Genomic DNA, 24066 nt, shown 5'->3' with positions numbered 1-24066 from the left:
CTGCTGCCATGAGGCACTCTGTTTACAACGTTGACATCAGCAAACTGCTCGCACACACGATGCCATACACGTGGTCTGCGGTTGTGAGGCCGGTTGGATGTACTGCCAAATTCTCTAAAACAATGTTGGAAACGGCTTATGGTAGAGAAATTAACATTAAATTATCTGCAACAGCTCTGGTGGACATTCCTGCAGTCAGCATGCCAATTGCACACTCCTTCAAAACTTGAGATATCTGTGGCATTGTGTTGTGTGACAAAACTGCACATTTTAGAGTGGCCTTTAATTGTCCCCAGCACAAGGTGCCACTCTGTAATGACCATGCTGTTTAATCAGCTTCTTGATATGCCACACCTGTCAGGTGGATGGATTATCTTAGCAAAAGAGAAATGGTCACTAACAGGGATATAAAAAAATGTGTCCACAAAATTTGAGAGTAATACGCTTTTTTTGTGATAACTGAACATTTCTGGGATCTTTTATTTCAGCTCATGAAAAATGGGATCAACACTTTACATGTTGCATTTATATTTTTGTTCAGTGTATGTTGTCCTTGATATGTCCAGACAATACCAGTCAGTGTTCAATTCTGGTTTTGATATACCACTCTGTGAATGTATAAGAATAGAAGAGGTACCAGGAAGTGATAGTGAAGGCTGTTAATGTATTAAGCTTGTTGGGGAAGTCACAAGAGTTGTCTTGGGGAACTTACACCATCTACATCTTTGAAGAACACTACTTTCGTTGCTTATATTTTTTATTTTCTGTTTGCGGTTTTAAATTATATCCTCGCAAATTTGTATATTTTAAATGTAAGTTATACTCACAATTCATCTTTCTGCTGCCATATAAATATTAATAGCCACTGGACCACCCATAATGGCCTTATTTATGTCACGTGTGCTCCCTCTCCGGCCTCTAGGTCACCAGGCTGCTCGTTACAATATCACAGTATAATAAAAAAAATGGATCTCTTACTGACAATGTCCTCATGTAATCTATATAGAAGGTCTATTGGAGTAATGCCATTTTGTGACGTTAACAGCAACCCCCCCCAAAAAAAATCCCTGTAATTTACCAAATCAAATCAAATCAAATCAAATTTATTTATATAGCCCTTCGTACATCAGCTGAAATCTCAAAGTGCTGTACAGAAACCCAGCCTAAAACCCCAAACAGCAAGCAATGCATGTGAAAGAAGCACGGTGGCTGGGAAAAACTCCCTAGGAAAAACTCCTGAGAAAGGCCAAAAACCTAGGAAGAAACCTAGAGAGGAACCAGGCTATGAGGGGTGGCCAGTCCTCTTCTGGCTGTGCCGGGTGGATATTATAACAGAACATGGTCAAGATGTTAAAATGTTCGTAAATGACCAGCATGGTCAAATAATAATAATCATAGTAATTGTCGAGGGTGCAACAAGCACGTCCGGTGAAACAGGTCAGGGTTCCATAGCCGCAGGCAGAACAGTTGAAACTGGAGCAGCAGCATGGCCAGGTGGACTGGGGACAGCAAGGAGTCATCATGCCAGGTAGTCCTGAGGCATGGTCCTAGGGCTCAGGTCCTCCGAGAGAAAGAAAGAAAGAGAGAAGAGAGAATTAGAGAGAGCATATTTACATTCACACAGGACACCGGATAAGACAAGAGAATACTCCAGATGTAACAGACTGACCCTAGCCCCCCGACACATAAACTACTGCAGCATAAATATGGAGGCTGAGACAGGAGGGATCAGAAGACACTGTGGCCCCATCCGATGATACCCCCGGACAGGGCCAAACAGGCAGGATATAACCCCACCCACTTTGCCAAAGCACAGCCCCCACACCACTAGAGGGATATCTACAACCACCAACTTACCGTCCGAAGACAAGGCCGAGTATAGCCCACAAAGATCTCCGCCACGGCACAACCCAAGGGGGGGGCGCCAACCCAGACAGGAAGACCACGTCAGTGGCTCAACCTACTCAAGTGACGCACCCCTCCCATGGACGGCATGGAAGAACACCAGTAAGTCAGTGACTCAGCCCCTGTAAAAGGGTTAGAGGCAGAGAATCCCAGTGGGAAGAGGGGAACCGACAAGGCAGAGACAGCAAGGGCGGTTCGTTGCTCCAGCCTTTCCGTTCACCTTCACACTCCTGGGCCAGACTATACTTAATCATAGGACCTACTGAAGAGATAAGTCTTCAGTAAAGACTTAAAGGTTGAGACTGAGTCTGCGTCTCTCACATGGGTAGGCAGACCATTCCATAAAAATGGAGCTCTATAGGAGAAAGCCCTACCTCCAGCCGTTTGCTTAGAAATTCTAGGGACAATTAGGAGGCCTGCGTCTTGTGACCGTAGCGTACGTGTAGGTATGTACGGCAGGACCAAATCGGAAAGATAGGTAGGAGCAAGCCCATGTAATGCTTTGTAGGTTAGCAGTAAAACCTTGAAATCAGCCTTTGCCTTAACAGGAAGCCAGTGTAGGGAGGCTAGCACTGGAGTAATATGATCAAATTTTTTGGTTCTAGTCAGGATTCTAGCAGCCGTATTTAGCACTAACTGAAGTTTGTTTAGTGCTTTAGCCGGGTAGCCGGAAAGTAGAGCATTGCAGTAGTCGAGCCTAGAAGTAACAAAAGCATGGATAAATTTTTCTGCGTCATTTTTGGACAGAAAGTTTCTGATTTTTGCAATGTTACGTAGATGGAAAAAAGCTGTCCTTGAAGCAGTCTTGATATGTTCTTCAAAAGAGAGATCAGGGTCCAGAGTAACGCCGAGGTCCTTCACAGTTTTATTTGAGACGACTGTACAACCATCCAGATTAATTGTCAGATTCAACAGAAGATCTCTTTGTTTCTTGGGACCTAGGACAAGCATCTCTGTTTTGTCCGAGTTTAAAAGTAGAACATTTGCAGCCATCCACTTCCTTATGTCTGAAACACAGGCTTCTAGCGAGGGCAATTTTGGGGCTTCACCATGTTTCATTGAAATGTACAGCTGTGTGTCGTCCGCATAGCAGTGAAATTTAACATTATGTTTTCGAATAACATCCCCAAGAGGTAAAATATATAGTGAAAACAATAGTGGTCCTAGAACGGAACCTTGAGGAACACCGAAATTTACAATTGATTTGTCAGAGGATGAACCATTCACAGAGACAAACTGATATCTTTCCGACAGATAAGATCTAAACCAGGCCAGAACTTGTCCATGTAGACCAATTTGGGTTTCCAATCTCTCCAAAAGAATGTGGTGATCGATGGTATCAAAAGCGGCACTAAGATCTAGGAGCATGAGGACAGATGCAGAGCCTCGGTCTGACGTCATTAAAAGGTCATTTACCACCTTCACAAGTGCAGTCTCAGTGCTATGATGGGGTCTAAAACCAGACTGAAGCGTTTCGTATACATTGTTTGTCTTCAGGAAGGCAGTGAGTTGCTGCGCAACAACTTTTTCAAAATGTTTTGAGAGGAATGGAAGATTCGATATAGGCCGATAGTTTTTTATAATTTCTGGGTCAAGATTCGGCTTTTTCAAGAGAGGCTTTATTACTGCCACTTTTAGTGAGCTTGGTACACATCCGGTGGATAGAGAGCCGTTTATTATGTTCAACATAGGAGGGCCAAGCACAGGAAGCAGCTCTTTCAGTAGTTTAGTTGGAATAGGGTCCAGTATGCAGCTTGAGGGTTTGGAGGCCATGATTATTTTCATCATTATGTCAAGAGATATAGTCCTAAAACACTTTAGTATCTCCCTTGATCCTAGGTCCTGGCAGAGTTGTGCAGACTCAGGACAATGGAGCCCTGGAGGAATACCCAGATTTAAAGAGGAGTCCGTAATTTGCTTTCTAATGATCATGATCTTTTCCTCAAAGAAGTTCATAAATTTATTACTGCTGAAGTGAAAGCCATCCTCCATTTGCGAATGCTGCTTTTTAGTTAGCTTTGCGACAGTGTCAAAAAGAAATTTCGGATTGTTCTTATTTTCCTCAATTAAGTTGGAAAAATAGGATGATCGTGCAGCAGTGAGGGCTCTTCGATACTGCACGGTACTGTCTTTCCAAGCTAGTCGGAAGACTTCCAGTTTAGTGTGGCGCCATTTCCGTTCCAATTTTCTGGAAGCTTGCTTCAGAGCTCGTGTATTTTCTGTATACCAGGGAGCTAGTTTCTTATGACAGATGTTTTTAATTTTTAGGGGTGCAACTGCATCTAGGGTATTGCGCAAGGTTAAATTGAGTTCCTCGGTTAGGTGGTTAACTGATTCTTGTCCTCTGACGTCCTTGGGTAGGCAGAGGGAGTCTGGAAGGGCATCAAGGAATCTTTGGGTTGTCTGAGAATTTATAGCACGACTTTTAATCTTCCTTGGTTGGGGTCTGAGCAGATTATTTGTTGCAATTGTAAACGCAATAAAATGGTGGTCCGATAATCCAGGATTATGAGGAAAAACATTAAGATCCACAACATTTATTCCATGGGACAAAACTAGGTCCAGAGTATGACTGTGGCAGTGAGTAGGTCCAGAGACATGTTGGACAAAACCCACTGAGTCGATGATGGCTCCGAAAGCCTTTTGGAGTGGGTCTGTGGACTTTTCCATGTGAATGTTAAAGTCACCAAAAATTAGAATATTATCTGCTATGACTACAAGATCCGATAGCAATTCAGGGAACTCAGTAAGGAACACTGCATATGGCCCAGGACGAAAACGTCATTGTTTTTTTTTTTGTAAATTGAAATTTGCTATCGTAAATGTTAGCAACACCTTCGCCTTTGCCGGATGCACGGGGGGTATGGTCACTAGTGTAACCAGGGGGTGAGGCCTCATTTAACACAGTAAATTCATCAGGCTTAAGCCATGTTTCAGTCAGGCCAATCACATCAAGATTATGATCAGTGATTAGTTCATTGACTATAACTGCCTTGGAAGTGAGGGATCTAACATTAAGTAACCCAATTTTGAGATGTGAAGTATCACAATCTCTTTCAATAATGGCAGGAATGGAGGAGGTCTTTATACTAGTAAGATTACTGAAGCGAACACCGCCATTTTTAATTTTGCCCAACCTAGATCGAGGCACAGACACGGTCTCAATGGGGAAAGCTGAGCTGACTACGCTAACTGTGCTAGTGGCAGACTCCACTAAGCTGGCAGGCTGGCTAACAGCCTGTTGCCTGGCCTGCACCCTATTTCATTGTGGAGCTAGAGGAGTTAGAGCCCTGTCTATGTTCGTAGATAAGATGAGAGCACTCCTCCAGCTAGGATGGAGTCCGTCACTCCTCAGCAGGCCAGGCTTGGTCCTGTTTGTGGGTGAATCCCAGAAAGAGGGCCAGTTATCTACAAATTCTATTGTTGTTGTCTGCTTTTCCTTCACTCTGTGGTCCAACTCATCCCAAATCATCTCAATTGGGTTGATGTTGGGTGATTGTGGAGGCCAGGTCATCTGATAGAGCACTCCATCACTCTCCTTCTTGGTCAAATAGCCCTTACACAGCCTGGAGGTGTTTTGGGTAATTGTCCTGTTGAAAAACAAATTATAGTCCCAATAAGCGCAAACCAGATGGGATGGCATTTCGCTGGTCTTGGCCATGGTGGAGAGTTTGGAATCTGATTGATTGGTTCTGTGGACAGGTGTCTTTTATACAGGTAACAAGCTGAGATTAGGAGCACTCCCTTTAAGAGTATAACATTTTTGACGTGAGTTTTTCTGGATTTTTTTGTTGTTATTCTGTCTCTCACTGTTCAAATAAACCTACCATTAAAATTATAGACTGATCATTTCTTTGTCAGTGGGCAAACGTACAAAATCAGCAGGGGATCAAATACTTTTTTCCCTCACTGTACATATGAGATGAGCAATGTAGGGTATGAAAACATTATATAAAGTGGCATTGTTTAAAGTGGCTAGTGATACATTTAATTACATCAAGATGGCAAGATGCAGTAGATGGTATAGGTTACAGTATATACATATGAGATTAGTAATGTAGGGTAAGTAAACATTATATAATATAGTGGCTAGTGATAATTTTTCCATTATTAAAGTGGCTTGAGTTGAGTCAGTATGTTGGCAGCAGCCACTCAATGTTAGTAATGGCTGTTTAACAGTCTGATGGCCTTGAGATAGAAGCTGTTTTTCAGTCTCTCGGTCCCCGCTTTGATGCACCTGTACTGACCTCATCTTCTGGATGATAGCGGGGTGAACAGGCAGTGGCTCGGATGGTTGTTGTCCTTGATGATCTTTTTGGCCTTCCTGTGACATCGGGTGGTGTAGGTGTCCTGGAGGGCAGGTAGTTTGCACCCGGTGATGCATTGTGCAGACCTCACTACCCTCTGGAGAGCCTTCTGGTTATGGGCGGAGCAGCTACCGTACCAGGCGATGATACAGCCCGACAGGATGCTCTCGATTGTACATCTGTAAAAGTTTGTGAGTGTTTTTGGTGACATGCCGAATTTCTTCAGCCTCCTGAGGTTGAAGAGGCGCTGCTGTGCCTTCTTCACCATGCTGTCTGTGTGGGTGGACCATTTCAGTTTGTCCGTGATGTGTACGCCGAGGAACTTAAAACTCTCCACCCTCTCCACTACTGTCCCGTCAATGTAGATAGGGGGCTGCTCCTTCTGCTATTTCCTGAAGTCCACAATCATCTCCTTTGTTTTGTTGACATTGAGTGTGAGGTTATTTTCCTGACACCACACTCCGAGGGCCCTCACCTCCTCCCTGTAGGCCGTCTCGTCGTTGTTGGTAATCAAGCCTACCACTGTAGTGTCGTCTGCAAACTTGATGATTGAGTTGGAGGCGTACATGGCCACGCAGTTGTGGGTGAACAGGGAGTACAGGAGGGGGCTGAGCAAGCACCATTGTGGAGCCCCAGTGTTGTGGATCAGCGAAGTGGAGGTGTTGTTTCCTACCTTCACCACCTGGGGGCGGCCCATCAGGAAGTCCAGGACCCAGTTGCAAAGGGCAGGATTCAGACCCAGGGCTTCGAGCTTAATGATGGGTTGGAGGGTACTACGGTGTTGAATGCTGAGCTATAGTCAATGAACAGAATTCTTGCAACAGTATTTCTCTTGTCCAGATGGGATAGGGCAGTGTGCAGTGCCATGGCGATTGCATCGTCTGTGGATCTATTGGGGCAGTAAGCAAATTGAAGTGGGTCTAGGGTGACAGGTAAGGTAGAGGTGGATCCTTGACTAGTCTCTCAAAGCACTTCATGATGACAGAAGTGAGTGATACGGGCGATAGTCATTTAGTTAAGTTACCTTTGCTTTCATGGGTACAGGAACAATGGTGGCCATCTTGAAGCCTGTGGGGACTGCAGACTGGGATAGGGAGAGATTGAATATGTCCGTAAACACACCAGCCAGCTGGTCTGCACATGCTCTGAAGACGCAGCTAGGGATGTCATCTGGGCCGGCAGCCTTGCTAGGGTTAACACGCTTAAATGTCTTAATCACGTCGGCCACGGAGAAGGAGAACCCACAGTCCTTGGTAGTGGGCCGTGTCGTTGGTACTGTGTTATCCTCAAAATGGGCAAAGAACGTGTTTAGCTTGTCTGGAATCAAGATGTTGGTGTCCGTGACGTGGCTGGGTTTCCTTTCGTCTCGTGTCTGAGACATTGAATTGCAACTCCACTTTGTATCTATACTGACGTTTTGCCTGTTTGATTGCCTTGCGGAGGGAATAACTACATTGTTTGTATTCTGCTATATTCCCAGTCACCTTGCCATGGTTAAATGTGATGGTTCATGCGTTCAGTTTTGCGTGAATGCTGCCATCTATCCATGGTTTCTGGTTAAGGTAGGTTTTAATAGTCACAGTGGGTACAACATCTCCTATACACTTCCTGATAAACTCAGTCACCGTATCAGTGTATATGTCTATGTTGTTCTCGGAAGCTACCCGGAACATATCCCAGTCTGTGTGATCAAAACAAGAGTGGATTCCGATTGGTCAGACCAGCGTTGAATAGTTCTTAGCATGGGTACTTCCTGTTAGTTTCTTCCTATAGGAAGGGAGGATCAAAATGGAGTCGTGGTCAGATTTGCCGAAAGGAGAGCGAGGGAGGGCCTTGTAGGCATGCTGGAAGTTGGAGTAACAGGGGTCGAGTGTTTTAGCAGCGCGAGTACTACAGTCGATATGTTGATAGATCTTCGGCAGCCTTTTTCTCAAATTTGCTTTAAATCCCCAGCTACAGTAAATGCGGCCTCATGATATGTGGTTTCCAGTTTGCATAAAGTCCTGTGAAGTATTTGAGGGCCATTGTGGTATCGACTTTAGGGGGGATATACACGGCCGTGACTATAACCGAAGAAAATTATCTTGGGAGATAATACGGTCGGCATTTGATTGTGAGGTATTCTAGGTCGGGTGAACAAAAGGACATGAGTTCCTGTATGTTATCACAATTACACCATGAGTGTAATATATTCCTGTCTGTGCCATGAACTGAGAACCCAACTGGTTGGACCGACTCAGACAGTATATCTCGATAGAGCCATGTTTCCGTGAAACAGAGTATGTTACAATCCCTGATGTCTCTCTGGAAAGAAACCCTCGCCCTGAGCTCGTCGACTTTATTATTCAGAGACTGAATATTAGCGAGTAAAAAAACTTGGAAGTAGTGGGTGGTGTACGTGGCTCCTCAGACTAGAACACTACTCCGATTGCGTCTCCTCCGCCGGCGTTGTTTTGGGTCGGCATCTGGAATCAGTTCAATTTCCCTGGGAGGTGCAAACAAAGGATCTGCTTTGGGAAAGTTATATTCCTGGTCGTAATGCTGGTAGTGCTGGTGAGTTACCGCCACTCTGATATCCAATACTTATTCCCGGATGTATGTAATAACATAAACATTTCTGTGCTAACAATGTAATAAATAATACATAAAAAAACAAAATATTGCGAGTTTCTTAAGAGCTAGAAGCGAGGCAGCGCTCTGTCGGCACCATTTTTTCAGCTTTCTTATATCTCCTAGATATATGACATGCACTTCAAAACTTTGTACCTTATGACACAATTTTTACTGTCTTTTTTGCCATTTATAAATGTGTTATTCAATGTGTTTCTATGGGCTATAGTATTAAAGGCCAAATTCAATATTTTATCGAATAATTATTTTATATTTATTTTGATAACTTAAGGGGTCCTAAAAATCTAAATCAAGTAGGTCAATGATCCATGGTTTGACCATCTTAAAACAATCCATATGTTAGCTCAGAAGGTATAAGAATATATTGCACCCCTCTTCAATGATATGTCCTAAGACGGAATTCTACTGTTAAAATAACTGTACTTACTGTTATTAACTGTATACATGATGGCAAGCTATGTAGCACTAGCAGTAACCCATACAATAGGCCTAGTTATGACAAATTCTATACTAACAACCTTCCAGTTCAGATAGAGCCCAATATACAGTATGTTTAATAATTATTATTTGTATGTTCAATTATTAACATGTATTTATTAGTACTGTACATTTCATAAATTAATAAATAGCTTTATTGAGAATTTTCTATTTTTTCACATGGTAATTTGCAACAAGTGTATTGTGACAGATCTCTCATTACCAATGGAGTCAATACTACTCAGCTAAGTGATTAAATCCAGGTGTATCCTTGTTTGAGGTCCTCCTAACTAAATTTGAGACTTTTGACGTAGACCTCTATGTACCAATCCAAGATTGCTCCTTTAATACTGACATTGCTCCCCTATCTCTTTCTCCACAAGATGGTGCTAAAACGTAAGCCTTTGAATGGAACAGTTGATTTTGGCTAGATTATCTGCTATCACTGATGTTCTGTTATAACTCATTTACAGCATTTTCATATACCATTTAAGATTTATAGTTCACCAAAGTTCTGATGTGGAGATCTGGGCAAAGAGCAACAAACCTATGACCATGCCAAATATCCATCTTTGTCCTATTTTATTTAACTAGGCAAGTCAGTTAAGAACAAATTATTATTTACAATGACGGCCTATGGGGAACAGTTGGTTAACTGCCTTTTTCAGGGGCAGAACGACAGTTTTTTACCTTGTCTGCTTGGGGATTCAATCCAGCAACCTTTCGGTTACTGGCCCAATGCTCTAATGACTAGGCTACCTGCCACCCCTAAACAAGACAAATATAGTAACACACTACTGTGCTTCATGAACTAGAGGTTGAATTGGAGATTGTCAGAGCATGTTTACACAACAATCAATAATTCAAAGATGTACAGTATGACAAATGTACCAAGACACTCATGTTGGAGATGATTGCGTCACCTACTTTACTGGAAATGTGTATCTGTCACTGATCAAACCACAGAAATGCCACAACCATCCTCACCATTAGCAAGTGTTGATGTGTGACAAAAACATCCTGCTTCATGTAGCTAACAAACTGTCAATACTGTAGCCAACAAAGCACAATCAGATTGAATCCTGGCCTCATTGTTTTATATAGAATTCCCACTAAAGAGAGCATTCTTTCATCTTATACAATACAGTAAATTAATAATGTCCACCATTCAAGGCACCAAGTACATTGTGTACAGTGGCAAGAATGTGCATTTAGGAAGGTAGTTATTTACCACATTTAATAAAATAATTACATTGCTTCTTAATTCAATGAAGCAATACTGATTATCTAGCTTATTATGAGTTTGTTATTGGTTGAACTCATCTTAGTATTTTGTTTTATGGATGAAAGTGAAACGGGTATGATTAATTTGTTAATTATATTATTATATAAGTAATGTGTTGTATTTCATTAGATTTAAATACAAATTAACATTTGCACATATTGTTAAAGGGTCTTCTTTGGGAAGTGTAGAGAAAAACATTAAAATAATTAGACATTTCAGCACTTTAAGGCACAGCACAGAGTAAATGGGTAATAACATTATAATAACGTGGAAACGTATGTTACCTCTACTGTATTTACTACTTTTCTTGATAACCATATTCATTTCCTGGTAAAGATATGCTACAAATAAATTAAACACTCCAAACCTGACTTCATTTTATTTCTGTGTCATTTGATTGTCTCAAATAAGAAGTTCAGATAAACAGAAGATTGAAGAGTATGTTTTGCCACTATTCTACAAATGCAAGAACAATAAGCTACCGTTATGGAATTGTCTTGTCTGCCCATCACTTTCATATTCTTGAATTTGAGAATATTTTGGATATTCAGAACTCATGACACCTACATATTTAATAATTAAATATTTAGGTAGATATAATAATTAGGTAAATATTATTGTATAAATCAAATACAGATTTTGTGAAAATAATTTACCACCAGGACAGATATTACAGGGCAAATTTCATCAAACAGTCAACATTTTTATCATAAGGATCTACCTTCAAGATGTGCTCTCCTTATTTTACAGAAAAGCTCCGACAATCATCAAAAGTAAAAGGTGATTTTATTTTTGAGGGAAACACAATTTTAAAATGAAATGTTCTGCAATTAATGTCATAATTGGCAGATAAAAGTTATTGGACTAACTTTTCTTTCAAGAAGGCAAAGATCATTAAACCCACCCTCATCCGAAACGTTATGTTTATTTTGAGAATCTTTTCTCACTAGATAGGCTGTCTTAAGCAAGGAAAATGTCACTCTTCATACAAGCCGTATCAATGTAAATAAAGTGTAAAAAAAGTTGTAAAAAATAATAATGGTTCGCATACCCGAGCTGATTAGTTGAAAAATTGGTTGATGTGCCGTTGAGCAAGGCACTTAACTCTAATTGCTCCTGTAAGTCGCTATGGATAAGAGCCTCAGCTAAATGACTTAAATATGAAAATGAAACAAAAATGATACATCTAGAAATATCTCATCACACAATCGAGCTGTGGTTATGCATCTATATCTTGTTTCCAGTAATTTCACCTTTCATTAGAAAACCAAAGAAACATTAACCACATTTTCCCACTACTATTGAGTCTAGGCTCAACACCTGCGTCGGGAACATGCAGATTCAAGCAAACAGGTTGAAAACAGAGAATAAGGGATCTTATGATCTTATTGTTCCGCTTCTTAAATTATTAAATAAAATACATTTTCACAAATAATAATAGATGATCTTATAGTAAAGAAATACAATGTTTTGGGGTTTTTAAGTAACCTTTATTTTCTATTATGGTGACAGTTTCCTCATACAAAACAGTACAGTTGAACCACGAAGGCAGCGATTCTTAAACCCATCCCTATCTGAAAGGATATGTTTTTTTTTGAGAAACACTGCTCACTAGATAGGCTGTCTTACGCAAGGAAAATATCACTCTTTAAACAAGCCTTATCAATGTAAAAAAAAACAACAACATTGTATAAATGTAAAAAAGCACAAATTATTGATTTCACTCATATAGCATTTTGTCTGCTCAATAAGCAGCCAGAATTTAGTTCTTTAAAGTAAAATAAAAGCTGGATTTTATTATTAATTGTAAGTTAATTCAATAATTGAATTTAGATATGAAGTACTATGTCAAAAAACATACTCTAATTTGTGAAAAAATATATATATTACGCTTCATTACACACATGACAAGATACTAAATATTATTTTGGATGATGATACATATTTTTGACTCATGCGCATGCATATTTAATAATAAAATATTTTGATAGATATAATATTTAGTTAAATATTTTGTGTAAATCAAATACAGATTTTGTGAAAATAATTTACCACTATGACAGATATTGCAGGGCAACATTCATAAAACAATCTATATTTTAACCATAAGGATCTACCTTAAAGATGTCCGATTCTTCATTTTCTGAAAACCTTAATTTAATCTTTATTCAAGTGTCTGCAGTGTGTAGCTCCCAACATCATCAAAAGTAAAATATGATATTAATTTAAATGTTAAGGAGGGAAACACAATATACTCAATTTAAATGTTTTGCAATTAATGTCATAATTAGCTGTTGAAGACGTGTAAATCTATGGCTCACAATATTTTAGCATTTAAAAAAATAAAACAGGAAAAAAATAAAATGAACACAAATGAAATCTGAGACCACAATGGGGTGTAAAATCCTTGTTGTTCCCAGCCCACTACAACTCTATCCCCACTGGGGCATATCCTTTCAATGTATGGGTCTACTGGTGCTGGGTCTACTTCCCAGGTTCCTGTTGTGCAGCAGGAGAGAGAGCGCACAGCAGTACACCATGCTCTTCACGATCATCACTGTGTAAACCAGAGAGGCCAGGTTGAGACTGCATGTTGACTGGAAGGGATCTGGGGAAAATAAAATAGTATAGGCCGAGATTTTAGCCAATGGTTTTATTTTAATATAGTCCAGTTTTATGTTGGTTTTTGTTTGCTGTCATCTTGTTTCTTTAATAAAAATAGAAATGAGTTGGTTGGTATTTGCTCAGTCCTATTACTCTGTTTGCGTTGTATGCTGCTGTTTCTGTATAGAAAATGGAAAATGGAAATAAAATATTGGTCCGATTTGAATCGATCCGATTGCGCCACGAAGATGTAATTTACAATTTAGACAACATATGCAGCGTTTACTGTGAATGCTGACTCCACAAACAATGGACCTTTGATGGTTTTTAGATTAACTAGACTTGTTACCAGCGCCGTCTCTCCGTAGGTCAAGAGATTTTCAACTTTTCTCTTTATATTACTTCCTTGCTTTGCCTTTGGATGTGGCTTGGCAAAGCAACATTCTTTCTACACACCTCAAATTTACCGTAAATAATACAACTGTTGAATATTGCAACTTCACCATAACCACAGTGCCTTCAGAAAGTATTCACACCCCATTACTTTTTCCACAATTTGTTGTGTTGCAGGGCTGTGACGGTCATGACATTTTCTCAGCCGTTTATTGTCATTCAAAAGGCTGCCAGTCTCACGGTAATTGACCGTAATTAACATAAACATGTTAAGCATCTCCAGTCTTCCACTCATACAAACCACATCCAATCTGCTGATGCACGCCTTTGGAATATCAACAGTTAAAAAGGTATAACAATTGAATTTAACATACCATCACAATAAATCCATTATTTATTTTAGACAGGCCTAAAGAAACATGATATGAAGAAAATGTATTTCAGAAGAACAGAATATGAGTTAGGCCTAGGCCTATGTTATCTGGCTATGAGCCATGCTGTAGGTTTGTTCACTTAGCAAACAAGATATGCTTATAAGTCCTGTGACATTATTTGTGTTACGCTACATTATTTTTTTGGTAAGAAGAATATAATAGAATTTAGCTCAATAAAATAGGAAGGATATTTTTCCCATTCCAGAGCAAGTGTGCATATGAAGTGGCTATGTTGAGTGGAAAAGTGATCGTTTGAAACAGGTCCTGTTTTAGAGTAATTTGGCAACTTTAGTTGTGAATCATACAAACCTTAGAAATCTAAACATAATATGGGCTGCATGATGCGACTATAGGCTATTGATGATTTGAGAAAGTAGAAAAAAAAGCTGGTGCTTTGTTCCTTGCCTCAGGCTGCACATGCTGATCTCTCATCAAGTGATCATATTTTCACCCATCAGACCATTCTCATTTTAATCTTGTTTTTACTAATATGTAAAATTTGTTTAGATTTATAATGGTCTATTATCAAATGGTCATGAACAGAGTCAGGGGGAAGAATACATGTGAACTGCACCTTGTTAAATAGTGGAGGATGACTTTCCACTGGTTCGTTTTCAATCATAATGGATTGGATACTCCGGTTTTGTAGCAGAGCATGTGATTAGTATGAGCAGCTGAGAAATAAATAAAGTAGCAGCTGGGATCCTCCTCCTTTTTAGTGGCAACCATCAAAACTCTGCATTCACACGGGATTTCATATAGAAATGTCTGGGCTTACAAGAAAACTATTTTCCCTCCACGCATCAACCACTGTTTGAGCATGCAGCCTCTCACTGCATGACAGGTAATATTCCGTCCAAACCCTGCTCCTGCTGCAAACCAGAGCTTAATTTGGGAACCAAAGTGAAATCTGTTCTGGAACATCAATAATAACATGTTTTCACAACAGAACATATTTCATTAAACTGTTGACAGCCCCTCTCTCTGTGCGCTTGAGAAACGCATGAAGGACAGAGAGGAGGATATTGAAAGCTCAGTGGTGAGATATTCTGTAGTTAAAGGTAATGTGTCAGCCTATTAATGGTGAAAATACATTAAAAAAAACGTTTTTACACGGCTTTTCAAAATAAAATACAAATTCACTATAATTGAAGGCTAACTCTATAAGCTGCCATGCAAAATCCTATATGTTCTCTCCCAGACTCATGCATAGAAAGTTTGGAGCGTAGCATAAGTTAACCAGTCCATCCAGTAAACATAATAATACAGTCCACACTCAAAGAAAATTACAAGAATTTGTTTAATATTCGAGTATAGGCTAGACCAGTGTTTACCAAACTTTTTACAGTCCCGTATCCCTTCAAACATTCACCCTCCAGCTGCGTACCCCCTCTAGCACCAGGGTCAGCGCACTCTCAAATATTGTTTTTTGCCATCATTGTAAGCCTGCCACACACACACCATATGATGCATTTATAAAACATAAGAATGAGTGTGAGTTTTTGTCACAACTCGGCCTGTGGGAAGTGATAAAGAGCTCTTATAGGACCAGGGCACAAATAATAATATAAGAAGAAGAAATAATCTTGCTCTTTATTTAGCCGTCTTACATAAAAAACACTTTCACAATAGAAGCCTGAAACAACTTCTAAAGACTGCTGACATGTAGTGGAAGCCTTAGGAAGTGCAATCTGACACCACAGACACCGGATATTTGATAGGCATTCACTTGAAAACTACAAACCTCAGAATTCCCACTTTTTGGTTGGATTTTTCTCAGGTTTTCGCCTGTCATATGAGTTCTGTTATACTCAAAGACATTATTTTAACAGTTTTGGAAACTTTAGATTGTTTTCTATCCAAATCTACTAATTACATGCATATTCTAGCTACTGGGCCTGAGTAACAGGCAGTTTACTCTGGGCATGCTTTTCATCCAAACTTCCCAATGCTAAAGAGTTTTTTAATACTGACATTGCTCCCCTGTCTCTTTCTCCACAAGATGGAGGTAAAACGTAAGCCTTTAAATAACTTTTTATAAGTCAAGTTGAATAGAGAAATGTTTCACAATAGACCAATGGCTATATCTGTTCAATCTTGTGAATGGAACAGTTGATTTTGGCTAGATTATCTGCTATCACTGATGTTCTGTTATAACTCATTTACAGCATTTTCATATGCAATTTGAGATTTATAGTTCACCAAAGTTCCGATGTGGAGATCTGGGCAAAGAGCAACAAACCTATGACCATGCCAAATATCCATCTTTGTCCTATTTATTTATTTTATTTAACCTTTATTTAACTAGTCAAGTCAGTTAAGAACAAATTCTTATTTACAATGACAGCCTACCGGGGAACAGTTGGTTATCTGCCTTGTTCAGGGGCAGAATGACAGATTTTTACCTTGTCAGCTTGGGGATTCAATCCAGCAACCTTTCGGTTACTGGCCCAATGCTCTAATGACTAGGCTACCTGCCACCCCTAAACATGACTAATATAGTAACACACTACTGTGCTTCATGAACTAGAGGTTGAAATGGACATTGGACAACTGGTCCCGTGTGGCTCAGTTGGTAGAGTATGTTGTTTGCAACGCCAGGGTTGTGGGTTCGATTCCCACGGGGGGACCAGTACGGAGAAAACATTTATGCATTCACTACTGTAAGTCGCTCTGGATAAGAGCGTCTGCTAAATGACTAAAATGTAAAATGTAAATGTAAATTGTCAGAGCATGTTTACACAACAATCAATAATTCAAAGATGTACAGTATAACAAATGTACCAAGACACTCATGTTGGAGATGATTATGTCACCTACTTTACTGGAAACTTGTATCTGTCACTGATCAAACCACAGAAATGCCACAACCATCTTCATCATTAGCAAGTGTTGATGTGTGACAAAAACATCCTGCTTCATGTAGCTAACAAACTGTCAATACTGTAGCCAACAAAGCACAATCAGATTGAATCCTGGCCTCATTGTTTTATATAGAATACCCACTAAAGAGAGCATTCTTTCATCTTATTCAATACAGTAAATTAATAATGTCCACCATTCAAGGCACCAAGTACATTGTGTACAGTGGCAATAATGTGCATTTAGTTATTTACCACATTTAATAAAATAATTACATTGCTTCTTAATTCAATGAAGCAATACTGATTATCTAGCTTATTATGAGTTTGTTATTGGTTGAACTCATCTTAGTATTTTGTTTTATGGATGAAAGTGAAACGGGTATGATTAATTTGTTAATTATATTATTATATTAGTAATGTGTTGTATTTCATTAGATTTAAATACAAATTAACATTTGCACATATTGTTAAAGGGTCTTCTTTGGGAAGTGTAGAGAAAAACATTAAAATAATTAGACATTTCAGCACTTTAAGGCACAGCACAGAGTAAATGGGTAATAACATTATAATAACGTGGAAACGTATGTTACCTCTACTGTATTTACTACTTTTCTTGATAACCATATTCATTTCCTGGTAAAGATATGCTACAAATAAATTAAACACTCCAACCCTAACTTCATTTTATTTCTGTATCATTTGATTGTCTCAAATAAGAAGTTCAGATAAACAGAAGATTGAAGAGTATGTTTTGCCACTATTCTACAAATGCAAGAACAGTAAGCTACCGTTATGGAATTGTCTTGTCTGCCCATCACTTTCATATTCTCGAATTTGAGAATAATTTGGATATTTAGAACTCATGACTCGATAAAATAATTAACTAAATAGTGTTGTATAAAAGAAAAACATATTTTGTGAAAATAATTTACCACTAGGACAGATATTACAGGGCAAATTTCATCAAACAGTCAACATTTTTATCATAAGGATCTACCTTCAAGATGTGCTCTCCTTATTTTACAGAAAAGCTCCGACAATCATCAAAAGTAAAAGGCGATTTTGTTTTTAAGGAGGGAAACACAATTTTAAAATGAAATGTTCTGCAATTAATATCATAATTGGCAGATGAAAGTTATTGGACTAACTTTTCTTTCAAGAATGCAATCATTAAACCCACCCTCATCTGAAACGATATGCTTATTTTGAGAAACTTTGCTCACTAGATAGGCTGTCTTAAGCAAAGAAAATGTCACTCTTCATACAAGCCGTATCAATGTAATTAAAGTGTAAAAAAAGTTTAAAAAATTATAATACAGGACCCAAGGGGCGGCAGGTAGCCTACAGTGGTTAAGAGCTTTGGGGCAAGTAACTGATAGGTCGCTGGTTCGCATACCCAAGCTGATTAGTAAAAAAATTGGTTGATGTGCTGTTGAGCAAGGCACTTAACTCTAATTGCTCCTGTAAGTCGCTATGGATAAGAGCCTCAGCTAAATGACTTAAATATGAAAATGAAACAAAAATGAAACATCTAGAAATATCTCATCACACAATCGAGCTGTGGTTATGCAATTTTGATCAGGCTTTCCTGTTCAGATATCGGTAACTGGACTGGAGGTAGGGCATGAAAGGGATAATGAATCCAGTTGTTTGTTCCATCCATTTTGTGAAAGTACCCACGTAATTACGCACCCAACTCACTGAGGTGCTTCGCTAAATCACATTTGCCATTTTTTTTTTTTTTACAAATTTTATTTCACCTTTATTTAACTTCAAGGGTAGGGGGCAGTATTTTGACGTCCGGATGAAAGGCACGCCTGTAGTAAACTGCCTGCTACTCAGGCTCAGAAGGTAGGATATGCATATTATTAGTAGATTTGGATAGAAAACACCCTGAAGGTTCTAAAACTGTTTGAATGATGTCTGTGAGTATAACAAAACTCATATGGCAGGAAAAAAGCTGAGAAAAATCCAACCAGGAAGTGTGGAAATCTGAGGTTGTAGTTTTTCAAGTGATTGCCTATACAGTATACAGTGACTTAGGGTTCATTTTGCACTTCCTAAGGCTTCCACTAGATGTCAACAGTCTTTAGAACATTGTTTCATGCTTCTAATGTGAATAGGGAGAGAACAAGAGCTCCTGGAAGTAGATGAGTGAGAAAATGACATGAGTTCAATGGCGCGCCCTCACGTGAGAGTTAGCTGTGTTCCTTTTCTTTTTTGAAGACATTGGAGTCGTCCGGTTGAAATATTACTGAAGATTTATGATAAAAAACATCCTAAAGATTGATGCTATACATCGTTTGACATGTTTCTATGAATGTAAACAGAACTTGTTTTTACTTTTCGTCGTGACATTTTGCGTGCTTCCTGCATTTGGAGTAGTGGACTAAACGCGTGAACAAAAAGGAGGTATTTGGACATAAATAATGGACTTTATCGAACAAAACAAACATGTATTGTGGAACTGAGATTACTGGGAGTGCATTCTGATGAAGATCATCAAAGGTAAGTGAATATTTATAATGTAATTTTTGTCATTTCCAAAATGGCCGGTATCTGTATGGCTTGTTTTGATATCTGAGCGCTGTACTCAGATTATTGCAAATTTTGCTTTCGCCGTAAAGCTTTTTTGAAATCTGACACAACAGTTGCATTAAGGAGAAGTGTATTTATAATTATTTGAATAACTGTTTAATATTTTATCAACGTTTATGATGAGTATTTCTGTAAATTGATGTGCTCATTCACCAGGGGTTTTGGGGGACAAAACATTTCTGAACATTACACGTCAATGTAAAATGGGTTTTTGGATATAAATATGAACTTTATCGAGCAAAACATACATGTATTGTGTAACATGAAGTCCTATGAGTGCCATCTGATGAAGATCATCAAAGGTTAGTGATTAATTTTAGCTGTATTTCTGGTTTTTGTGACGCCTCTCCTTGCTTGGAAAATGGCTGTGTGGTTTTTCTTGTCTCGGCGCTGTCCTAACATAATCTAATGTTATGCTTTTGCCGTAAAGCCTTTTTGAAATCGGACAATGTGGTTGGATTAACGAGAAGTGTATCTTTAAAATGGCATATAATAGTTGTATGTTTGAGAAATTTGAATTATGAGACTTTTGTTGTTTTGAATTTGCCGCCCTGCTATTTCACTGGCTGTTGAATAGTGTGTCCCGCGGGTGGGACGCTAGCGTCCCACATACCCCAGAGAGGTTAACCAGGTAGGCAAGTTGAGAACAAGTTCTCATGTACAACTGCGACCTAATTGCTAAGGACTGGGGAGTTTTTCAGAACAAAAAAATACATGGAGTGGAGTTATGCACAGGCAAAGTCCTAGAGGAAAACCTGGTTCAGTCTGCTTTCAACCAGACACTGGATGAATTCACCTTTCAGCAGGACAATAACCTAAAACACGATTCCAAATCTCCACTGGAGTTGCTTACCAAGAAGACAGTGAATGTTCCTGAGTGGCCAAGTTTCAGTTTTGACTTAAATCTGCTTAAAAAATCTATGGCAATACCTGACAATAGTTGTGTGTCAATGATCAACAACAAATTTTGACAAAGCTTGAAGAATTTTGAAAAGTAAAATGGGCAAATGTTGCACAATCCAAGTGTGGAAAGCTCTTAGAAACATACCCAGAAAAAAAGGTGACTCTAACATGTATTGACTCAGGGGTTTGAATACTAATTAAGGTATATTAGTGTCATATGTTCCATATTTTTTTGGGACCAATGTTGAATGTTTTCTTCCACTTTGACATTACAGATTATTTGGTGTAGATCCTTGACATAAAAATGACAATTAAATAAATTTTAATCCCACTTTATAACAGAACAAAATGTGGAAAAGTCAGGGGGTGTGAATACTTTCTGAATGCACTGTAAATCTGTTAATTGATCTGCCCACTCATGTATATGTTTTTGAATTTACCCCAACCCTGCATGAAATCCACATCAATTTTACCGTTTGTAGCCTGCAGAGCAGTTGGTGCAGCCTTTGTGGATGGAGGAGCTTCAGTTGGATCCTCTGAGTATGAGATGGAAAAAGCATTATCAGAGCATTATCTACCATCAGACATAATTAATACAAAAATATCAGCCATGACATATCTCTGTTTCTGCAGTTATTGCCAGGTTTGGCGTTTTTGTTGGGGAGAATAGTTACGCAAAAAAAGTGGATTACAAAAAGGTGATTGCAAAACCAACTACACAACATTCCTATGCAATTAACAAGTGTAAGTCCACATTACTATGTACATTATTTGTTTCACTTTGAGAAGGTGGTATGCCATTATTAGATGCTTCACATAAATATACAAGTATACTAAACATTAGGAACACCTTTGTAATATTGAGTTACACCCCCCTCTAAAAGGTGTCGAAAGCGTTCCACAGGGATGCTGGCCCATGTTGACTCCAATGCTTCCCACAGTTGTGTCAAGTTGGCTGGATGTCCTTTGGGTGGACCATTCTTGATACACACTGGAGCATGAAAAACCCAGCAGCATTGCAGTTCTTGACACAAACCGTTGAGCCTGGCACCTACTACCATACCCCGTTGAAAGGCACTTACATCTTTTGTTTGCCCATTCACCCTATGAATGGCAGACATACACAATGTCTCAAGGCTTGTCCATGTCTCAAGGCTTAAAATCCTTCAATAACCTGTCTCCTCACCTTGATCTACAATGATTGAAGTGGATTTAACAAGTGCCATCAATAAGGGATCATAGCATTCGCCTGGTCAGTCTATATTGTGGAAAGAGCAGGTGTTCTTAATGATTTTTGTGTTTGAATTGACTCCAACCCTGCATGAAATACACATCAACCCTACCATAGGTAACATGCAGAGTGGTTGGTGCAGCCATGGTGGTTGGAGGAGCTTCAGTTGGTTCCTCTGAGAATGACATGGAAAAATATCATATTAAATAATATTTTTCAGAGCATTTATGTAGGCTAATGTCAGAGATATTAGTTATGCAAAAAACGTGATTTGTTTAAACTTGAGAAATGATCTTGCGAAACTATGCAATTACCAAGTGTCGGTTAAATTTTTAATGGAATTTATTTTTTACATTGAAAAGGTAATATGCCATTTTTTACATGATTGAATACATGATAGCTTACTTATAAATATATTAAATTAATAAATATTACATGAGTAATGATATTTGAAAAACATGCTAATGTCAAACTATTTAAATGACTGGCTTTACCTTTTGGTATGTCAACATCTTGAGTGCCCAATTTATGCTCAACAGAACAGATGTATTTGTTCCTGTACGTCTTCTCTTTATCAATGATGATCATACTTGTCGTCCGCCCTTCCTCTCTCTGCTCCAGCTCTTCCATCTCTGCTTTGGGCACCTCCATTGTTCGGCCGTTTTTATCCATCATCTTCCATGAAATCTTGACCAAGTCTGGAAACATGTCTCTAGCCAGACATAGCAGGGTGGTTTTTCTGTTCGGCTCAGGTTTGGACACTGAGTAGACCGTCACTTTGGGTTTTTTTACACGATCTGATTTTAAAGAGACACAAGAACATTTACAGTCGTCTTGAAATGGACATCATACTCAAGTTTTCATACTTCAGATGTAGTCTGTTGTCCCACACCATTTGTTGTATATCCAGCTTACTGTCTATATTCCATTAAACAATAAATTACATACATAAATTACATGTACCAACTCATTCTATTTTTCATATCAACTATCCTATCTGGAATATCGTACTTCAATATAATGTAAATCAAAACTTTCAATATCATTTAATTAATAAGATTCTTAGCTAAGTAAACCGTCAAACATTCTCACCCCATATAAAATTACTTTACATTTATATCACACATTTCACTGAGGGTGTATATCTCTAAGATTATGACATGCAATATACTGCAAATTGTGCATATGGCTTTATTGAAACTAATTGTAAACTTTCAAAAATATATGTTTTTATTTTCTAACATGAGTTGATCACACACAGTGCATATTTGCGAAGCGATACTTCAGGATGTTTCCTCAATTATTTGGGAAATTGATTAGACATATTCATTATTCATTATTAATGTTTATTGCCGAAAATCAGAGGAATGGATCTCTTACCTGTCACATGAAGTCTTATACCAGAGCCAAATAAAAGTGCATACACAGTGAAAATTCCCTTGACAAAAAGTAGTCTGCATCTTGTCTTGTCCGGGCTTGTGTTACTTAACTGTACAACGGTTGACCAGTTAAGATAATTTCATTTTCCCGATAATAAGGTATAATTTCCAAGGATATCATCAGAACAGAATCATCCCTTAAAATCCTTAAAGATGCACTATGCAGAAATTGCTCTGCCATATCCTGGCTACTAAAATTCTAAAAGTTTGCCTAATTTCAGTTTATGTGACAAAAAAGCAAGTATAGTGTGGAGAATCATTGTACCACCTAAACCGCTGTAAAATATATTTTCCATTACCAAAAATATTGTATCAGTTGTTTGAAGCTGGTGTACGAAACCGAAAGTAAAAGAAGCAAAAAGAAAAGGTAAGCATGGGAAGCAAAGGAAAAGTGCACATAGAACAGATCTACCCCTACTTAGACTTGCTTTCAATCAGAATGACTGGTCTATAACTCACAATTCTATGTGAATTTTGTCAGGTCATCCAAAAATGTACATATTGCAGGTTTAAGAGGCTAATCTTTGTGTTTAACTTACCTAACATATGGAATTGTTGTAAGATGGTCATACCAAGTATCATTTAGCTATTTGATTTTGAAATGTATGGCCCCTTTAGGTAAAAACAATATATACAGCAACAGTCAAAGGTTTGGACACACCTACTCATTCCAGGGTTTTTATTTAATTTGACAACTTTCTACATTCAAAAGTATGTGGACACACCTTCAAATTAATTGTTTCGGCAATTTCAGTCACTCCCGTTGCTGGCAGGTGTCTAAAATCGAGCACACAGCCATGCAATCTCCATGGCGAAACATTGGCAGTAGAATGGGCTTACTGAAGAGCTCACTGACTTGGAAAGTGGTACCTTCATAGGATGCCACCTTTCCAAAATGTCAGTTCAACAACTTTCTGCCCTGCTAGAGCTGCCCCGGTCAACTGTAAGTGCTGTTATTCTGAAGCAGAAACGTCTAGGAGCAACAACAGCTCAGT

At 38.7% G+C, this 24066-nt stretch overlaps 1 gene segment (V, D, J or C); it reads right to left on the bottom strand.

Moving 5' to 3' along the window:
• Positions 1-12073: 12073 nt before the first annotated feature.
• Positions 12074-23638, bottom strand: LOC115199771 (T-cell receptor gamma chain C region C7.5-like). The segment is given in 5 exon segments: positions 12074-13213; positions 20875-20937; positions 21745-21807; positions 22127-22429; positions 23611-23638. Coding segments are annotated over 5 exon segments (588 nt in total).
• Positions 23639-24066: the final 428 nt, after the last annotated feature.

This window comes from Salmo trutta, chromosome 9 (assembly GCF_901001165.1).
Source record: "Salmo trutta chromosome 9, fSalTru1.1, whole genome shotgun sequence".
Taxonomy (NCBI): domain Eukaryota; kingdom Metazoa; phylum Chordata; class Actinopteri; order Salmoniformes; family Salmonidae; genus Salmo; species Salmo trutta.
The sequence above is the reverse complement of the archived record's forward strand: the minus strand, read 5'-3'. Positions and strand labels throughout refer to the sequence as shown.